The 8,247-nt window shown below is 40.9% G+C and overlaps 1 protein-coding gene across 2 annotated transcripts in view; it reads right to left on the minus strand.

Moving 5' to 3' along the window:
• Positions 1–6,748, minus strand: part of MTHFD1 (methylenetetrahydrofolate dehydrogenase, cyclohydrolase and formyltetrahydrofolate synthetase 1) — a 90,024-nt gene extending 83,276 nt beyond the window's left edge. The window contains exon 1 of one of the 2 annotated variants that reach the window (XM_074236156.1): positions 6,460–6,743. In XM_074236156.1, coding sequence (XP_074092257.1) covers positions 6,460–6,500 — 41 coding nt within the window. In that variant the 5' untranslated portion in view covers positions 6,501–6,743. Of the gene's footprint in view, positions 1–6,459 lie in introns of both variants that reach the window. The other variant, XM_074236155.1, reaches the window with a different exon arrangement.
• Between the last annotated feature and the right edge of the window lie 1,499 nt (positions 6,749–8,247).

Here is an 8,247-nt window from a genome sequence, read left to right on the forward strand (position 1 = left end):
TCTAGGAGACTCTTAAATGAGTCCAGGTGCAGTTTATGTCTTTCGCTCAAAGACAACCTAAATTTGCAGAATTTCCTCACCAGGGTGACTATAGGATTATAAACTTTTTAAACCACATCAATTTCTGAAGACAGTGCCTACATAAACAATAACTGATAAATTCAATGACTTCATTTGTAAAGGAAAAAAATTATGATCAATGTAAATAATCATCTCTTAAATAAAAAGATTTTCTTAAGACAATATAAACCTGTGAAAGAAAACTGAAAAGGAAAAAAAAAACCAATCTCTTTCTAGTACAAAGAATTCCTGAGAGCTTGGGTAAATTCAATTTAATAAATAGTTATTAAGTGCTTGCTATGTAAACAGCACTGTAAACAGTGGCCTCCTAGTCAGGGAGATATGGGTTCAAGTCTTATGCCTGACAATAATTTTGTAATACTGAACAAGTTATTTAACCTGTCAGTACCCCCAAGAGACTCTGTACTTGTAGAGGAGGGCTTTCCTTACCCAAAGTTGAAATAACACAATCAATGTTGGTTACATTCCCAGATTGATCTAAAATGTTACCTTTTTGTATGGCAAATTTCAGAAGCAGCTTGGGAAACAAAGCATTTTTAATACTGCTTCTAGAGGAAAATGCATTACAATTAATAACTCATCTCATACCTCTTACAGCATTTCTAATGCAGTAAAAATTCCCCAGAAAGGAAAGATATTTCTCCTTCAATCTCAACAATCACCTTTCGCCATACTAATAACAAACTGTACATAAGTATATAACATCTCCAAGTTGGTGTTCCTAGGCAAGTCATACTCAATTAGCAATTCCTTAACAAAATTCTTGGCTGATAGAACAGAGATGTTACCTTTGTTAACATGGAATCTCAGATAAATGATACAAATTATGGTGGCCATACAAAGACTAACTTTTTCATCCAGGAATATTATGCTCTCCTTAAAAATGCATTGTCACTGTAGATCAGGCTGTCCACTGATGGAATGAGTAAACAAACAAACAAAAAACAAAAGCAGATAAAAGGTAAACAAAAAAATATTGCTTTTATGACCCGTGTAAATGCTTTAAAAAGCTATAACTGAAAGACTTATTGAGACAGTCTGAATTTATGAAAATTCCAGGATTTACCTCCTCAAAAATAATTTCATACAAGAATAAAAAGACTAAGTCCTTGGGCATTTCTATAGGAAATCATTCACAAACATCTTCTGTTGTTAAAAACCCTTGGTTCAGACCCTGAGCTCACAGAGATAGTTCCAAAGCTTCCTTCAGACATCTGATGTAGTGGTAATGAGTAAGGCAAACTTGTTTTTTAGAGCTTTAAAAGCAACTAAGTATCCACCTATTCAGTCTAGAATTACTAAGTGCCTTCAATGTTCATAGCCCTGTGCAAGACACAGACAAAAATTATACATGTAGTCATCTGTATGTAAATAAATATATGATAATTTCAGGAAGGAGAAAGCAAAGAATAAAGGAAAGCTTTAAAGAAAAGGTAGCTAAAGCTAAGCCTTAGGGAAAACAAAGATCCCTTTAGGGCATAAAAAAGGAGTATATGGGGAGGGGGAACAGTTATGAAAACCAAGGGAAAGGGGAAATGAATGACATGCTGAGATGAGGGAAACAAATCCTGAAGAGATGTTAACAAGATATGAAACTGGAAAGATAGCTGGAGTGAAACAGTCTCTGATCTCTATTAACAAGAATTTAATGACTTTTCTCATTCCTTTTTTCATTCCCATTGTTGGCATTAGTTTCAAAAAGCCTAATGAGAAACATTAGAGAGGATGGTGTTTAGAGCAAAATAAAAATTGAGAATGGAGGCAGGGGAATTATTTAAGGAACTAAATGATAAAAAGATAACAGAGATATTCAGTAGATAACAGAGGGACAAGCAGGGAGTTGTTAAATTTTTGACTTTGAATTCCGAGCAGAAAGGCTGATATATAAAGCAGTTTCTTGAAGCCTTTCTTCTTTTTTTTTTTTTTTTTGCAAGGAACTTGGATTAAATGACTTGTGCTAGGTTACATAGCCAAGTATTAAGTGTCTGAGGTTAGATTTGAACTCAGGTCCTCCTGACTCCAGGCTCTATCCACTGTGCCACCTAGCTGCTTCTATAAAGCAGTTTCTTGATTGATTGGAATAACTGATTTAATGCAAAGGCAGGAGGAAAATAGGAAGAGAATAACTTTTAGAGGGCAATAGTTTTCAGGTAGGAGTGGGTACCCAGTGGAAGAGGGATATAATTCCTGTCTACTATGAAAAAGGTGATGCCAGATGTCAGTGTAAGGTCTCAACAGTCACAATTAAGTATGTATTTGATTTGGGCGGGGGGACTTAACCCAGGTTTCCTGATTTCAAAGAAAGTTCTTTAGTCCCCACAGGAGACTTCTCCTCAAGATTCATACTGCCCCATAAAGTTTACAAAGCAAAGATCCCTCAGGGGTAGGTAGTCCAAGTATTATAAATCATATTTTGCAGTCTTAGAACAAATTTTGGAAGGTGAATTGATGTCCGCCATGCCTAGAATACTCTTCTTTCTCAATTCAATCTTCTGGCTTTCTTTAAAACTTTTGTTCAAGATAAAATCCTTTTTCAAAAAGTTTATCCCAAGTCCTCCTAGCATGCGGCTTCTGATGATTAACTCCACTTCATATAATCTTCTTTATTCTTAGAGATTTTTCCTCCATTAGACAGTGAGTTCCAAGAAAGTTAAGCTCTTTTTTTTCTCTATTCATGCTAATCATAAAGTTCCCACAATAGATGGAAGGGAATATTTGTAGACCTGTTATATGAAAGAGAAAGAGGCAAATTTAAGTAAACTGAGGCTGTCATTTCCTTTTCATTGGAAGTCTTCAAGCAAAGGTCAGAAGGTTCATTAGTTAGGAGTTGGCTTACTTGGCCCCAGAAGTGTTTTCCAATTCTGAAATTTTTGTGCGTAGCTGAGTCAGAACACAAATCCAGGAGTTCTGACCCTAAGACTAGTGTTCTTTCAAGTCCTCAGAAATTCTATGGATTATTCTATGGAAGGCTCAACCAAAAGAATGGAAGTGTGAGTAAGAATGACTGAATATTTCTAAAGGAAGTTTTCCTTTCAGGTGGGAGGCAGAAGATAAGGATTCTATATTTTGCATCCAGAGCAAATTCAACACTTAAAATTATTTGAGGAAGACCAGGTCTTTTGTCTTATAAGAACTAGGTAAAGAGAATTCTTTGGGAAGCAGAAGGATGCTCAAGTTTAGGAGTTAGTCTCATATACTGCTTTCAAAACTGTTAGTAAACTTCACTTTTTGGCAACAGGTTAAATTACCAGTCACTGTCATCTTTGCACTAACACAAGAAAACTTACAAAAATGGTATTCTTGCAGTTCTAACTTTGTTTCTAGCCAGAATTCTTTCTTCTTAGAATGACTAAAACGGGGTAAATTATTCCACAAATGTGCCTAAAACACTGTGACAATGTTGCTCGTTCAAAAGATGTGCTTATGTAAAGGTTCAGAAGACCCAGTTTCAGGCTTCAGTGCCTCCAGATTAACTAGCTCCTAATGAGAGCAAAGTGATAGCTCAAGTCACATTTCACTAGCTCAAAAATCAATGAGATTCCTACCATAAGAGACTGTAAATGCTTTGCATTGGAACTTAAGTGTTTATTAGATTAAAAAAAGTACTAAAGTATATACATATGCTATTAGTTCTATTATCAATAAAGATTTTTCACATATGTGTGGACACTTTTATAAATACGACAGAAATATTTCAGGGATATTGAAGGTCCAGTCTTCAATACAAGTCATTCTGGGAAAATAAAAATAATGAAATGAACAAGGAGGCATCTCTTTCATAACCATTTCTTACTGAAAAAGGCTTTCTGAGAGGAAAAAACATACCTTGAGATACTGTCTTCTAAGCATATAGAAAGTAAAAAGTATTTTTAATTGAAAAATACCAATCAAGTTAACAGTACAGGTTAATGACACTAGAAAGGAAGCTGTAGGATTCCTAGCAAGGAGAAACAGAAACTTAACAAAAGGTAGGAGAGGACTGTACTAAGCACTTTAAAAATACTATTTCATTTTATCTTGCAACAACCCTGGAAGGTAGTTAATTGCTACAGATGAGAAAACTGAGGGAAATAGAGGCTAAGTGAATTGCAAGCTAAGACCATATTCGAACCCAGGACTATCTGACTCCAAGTCCAGGACATAATACATGGTACCACCTAGCTTGTGACATTAATCAGAGGAAAGCTAGGCGGTGCAGTGGATAGAGCACTCGCCTTGGAGTCAGGAGGAAAGGGGTTCAAAGCTCATCTCTCAGACACTTGACATTTACTGGTTGCGTGACCTAGGGCAAGTCACATAACCCTTGATTGCCTTGCATCCAATGCCATCTCTAATTGTTCCGATTCATATCCAGCCACTGGACCCAGATGGTTCTGGCAGAGAAAGTGAGGCTGATGACTTAACACAGCACCCCCTCACTCAAGTCCAGGTCATGTGCTTGTCAAGGCATCATTTCCCCTGTTGTCATGATCTTCTTCAAGAAAGAAAACAAGTATCATCATCATCATCATCATCATCATAGGATCAAGGTTTGAGAGTCAGTGGAACCTTAGAGATTACCTAACCCCATCTCTTCATTTTACACAGTTGAAGAAACTGAGACCCAGTGACACTAAATGTCCAAGTCACAAAAGCATCATTTAAAACTCAGAGTTCAAAGGAGTCTCAAATAAATATCCCCACTCTAGTCCTCCAGTCACTCAGCACTTCTCTTCATGACTCTGGAGATCAGTCAAAGGACATTTCCAGTTCCAGTTCCTGATCCTGAGATCTTCATAGGGGGTTGGGGAACTGACAAAACCCAGAGCTGCAGACAACAAACTAACCTTTGTTTAAAAACCTCCAGAATAAGCCCAAATTTGGGTTGCCTCAGTTTCCTCACCTGTAAATTGGGGACAATAATAGTACCTACTCCAAGGAATTTTGAGGATAAAATTAAAAGAATATTTGTAATATAGTACCAGGATTGTATCACATGCTCACTAAATACTTGTTCCCTTTACCATTTTATTTATGGATAATTCAACTCTTATTAAATCATAACCATGAGTTAAGGAATAAATCATCTTTAAATTGGGATAACAGGGTAGCGAAATTGCTACCTTGCGGGATGTTCCATAAATGCAGAGCACGATGGCTGTCCCATCTAAAAGAACCTCGACAACTTCTCTACACTTTTAGAAAAAAAGGTGGAGAAGGTATCATGAGACACCACAATCAGGGGCAAGGTTGTTTTGCCCTTCATGCTATGAATTTTACTGGAAGGGGGCAAGGACATCAGAAGTTGAGATCAATCTGAAGCTAGGTTCCTTTATAAGATAAAATCTCTGGTCTAAGGGATAGCTCAACCTAATCATGAGTAGATATCTTAATAGGATAAGAGGAATGGAAAGACCTTACTAAAATTTTGACATTAGTAGAATCAAAAAGGGAGCGGCAGTTCACATTATAGTTGAGATTAACAATTTTCTGTCATGAAATCTTCATTAGAAAACTTTAATTTATGTGCTGCCTTAAGCTTCCTGCTTCTGTCCACTGCTCCTGTTACTTCTTTTTAGGGCCAAACAGAATTAGCCTATTCCATTAAGCCTAACAACCTTTCAAATACTTGAATTTAATCCAACAAACTTTTATTAGGTGCCCACTATGTATAAAAAAGGAAGGAGAAAATGAATTCGGGCTCTCAAGGATCTGAGCCCTGCTTCCCCCACCAAGTGTTCACTCCAATGAACTGGAATTTCTTCACCTCACTGGCTACCGCGGAGACTGTCGGGTTTCCATTTGTCTCTGTATCACTAAACCCCAAAGGAACAGAGTTTGGTGAGAACTCGGCTTTCAATGACCTCTTTGGGGCTCCAAGAATAGCTCTGCTACTTACGTTGCATCAGTTATTAAGGGGCAGAAAAGGTGGAGGGTCCCAGAGGCTCTTCCTTCCCCGAAAGCACCCCCTCCCCGGCCAGGCCCGGGGGTTTCGGGCCCCACCACTCGGGGCTTCCTGCACCAGGCAGGCTTGGCAACTCCCCAGGCCCGGGGAGGTCTGCAGGGCAGCGCCGACTAAAGATGACCACGAGGCGTCCTCGGGACCCGGTGGGGCAGGGAGGCACAAGGCAGCGCTAGACCAGGGCTAGGGGTGCCCGCTGCGGAGCGCCTGGCAGCTCCTCCGGGGCATTCATTAACGGGAAGGGGGCCCACGAGTTCCCGCTGCTGCGGGATGGGGGACTTGGCCGGAACCTCGACAAACCAGCGCATCTATTTTCGGGGGGGGGGTCCTCTGCTCGCTCCCGTACAGCTCTGCTCCCCGTGCTCCCCGTGCCCCTCCGAGAGAGGCTGCCCCGCCACCCAACCTCGCCCCCCAAGCTGCGAGGGCTCGTGGCTTACGCGGAGACCACCTTCCCGTTGAGGATTTCTGCCGGAGCCATGGCCCTTCTCTGTATACAGCCCTCTTCAGCTCCCAAAGACCCAGAGAGGCGCAGACCGGACACAATCCGCGTGCTGACCACCCAGAGGCTCGGGAACCACTGCGCAGGCGCTTGGTGCAGGCGTGCTCGCGCGCGCGGTGCATGGAGAGCGGGGGCTTGGGGACCTGAGGCGGGAGAAGTCAGGCAGGAAAAAAGGAAGCCGCTAGTGATTGGCTGAGAGGGCGCGGGTTTCGGAGCGTGTCCTTAGAGCGGGAGGCGAAAGGAAAAGGACTCCGCGCCGGTGCCAGTTCAAGTTCGCCCTCGTTTCTAGCCAATCAGGGGACGTAGAAGAGGGGTGGGGAAAGGAAGGCGGGGTTGTTGAGTGAGAGGAGGGGGAGGAGAGGGAGGAGTGGGTCGCGTGTTGCGTGTAGCGTGTCGTACTTCCGGGGTAAAAGGGCGACTAGTCTTGCGCTTTAGGCCGCTCACCCGGCGGCGGGGCCCAACTACGGAGGCTCCTAAGGGACAAATGTGAACTTTTCCTCCTCCGCCTCCTCCCTCCCGATCTGGCTTTCAGAGCAGCCTGGTCAGGAAAAGCCCGTGGACTTGGCCTCTGGTTCGGAGAAAACGTGTTCGCCTCTGCGGGAGCGTGTTGCATACACCAGGCCTCTTCAGCTTCCCACGTGGCAATGATAAAGGCTCCTCGCTGGGTTTTTCCTGTCAAAAAAAAAAAATTAAGATCAACCAGGGACAAAGAAAGATCCCACACACTCTTCAGGAATTCCACTTAGGGAAGGAACTTGTGATTATCTAAAGATAATTTACATCGAAGGCGTTTTTAACTTTGACAAATAAGGAAACTGAGGAACGAAATAGTCATCCAGCTTGGGGACAACTCTCCTAATGAGTGTATGCAACGGGATTCATCCCCAGCTCTTCTGGACTCCAAATGGAGCTTTTCCTAGCACCTCGCAATAGTGGTAGATTTGGAGATAGAGGGTCTGAATTGGAATGTCCATCTTCTGCTTCCCACCCGTGTATGGTCAAAGTGTAATAATGTTTTTCACAACTATATTCCTGGTAGAAAAAAAAAGGCTGATTTCTTTAGCACTACTGCTCTACTGTCAGCCTTTACTTTATCACCTTTGCCAGCAGTAGGTAGGAAACTATTGACTGTCTCCCCCTATGTTAATTATAACCTCAGGATGCTTGAAACCCAGGAAGAAATAACAACCAGATAATATTGTATAAGGATTTGAGGAGCGGTTGGGGAACAAGAATGTCCAACCTTCTTTGTCTGGGTTAAAGGAAGTTAATGATTTCCTTTTTTGCTTTGTTTTTGGATCAATATGCCTGTGTTTTTCTCAATCCTGGGTGATCATCTTAGACAGATGGCCTCCACCTTTAAGTTAATGGTCATTCTCAGGGATTAAAATTTCATGTCTAACTGTCTTTTTCTGTTATTTTAATCCTATATTTTTAAAGTTCACAGTTTTTAGGGTTCACAGTATACTTGGACAAGGCACCAGTCAGACTTGTTTCCTCATCTGTAAAACCAGGGTGTTGGAAAAGATCTTTAAAACTTTCCAGATGGAAGCAGAATTCTATGATCTCCATCCATATAAAATAGTGGGAAGTTTATGAACCTTTTAATTTTGAGTTCTATTATAGATTTTTTCTGTGGAAGTTATTTTAAAAAATGCATTCCCAAATATGGTATTCAATAATGCTTATCTCTGAAAAAATTTATTTCTTCCTCACTCTGTCTTTT

This window comes from Macrotis lagotis, chromosome 4 (genome assembly GCF_037893015.1).
Source record: "Macrotis lagotis isolate mMagLag1 chromosome 4, bilby.v1.9.chrom.fasta, whole genome shotgun sequence".
NCBI classification, from domain to species: Eukaryota; Metazoa; Chordata; class Mammalia; order Peramelemorphia; family Peramelidae; genus Macrotis; species Macrotis lagotis.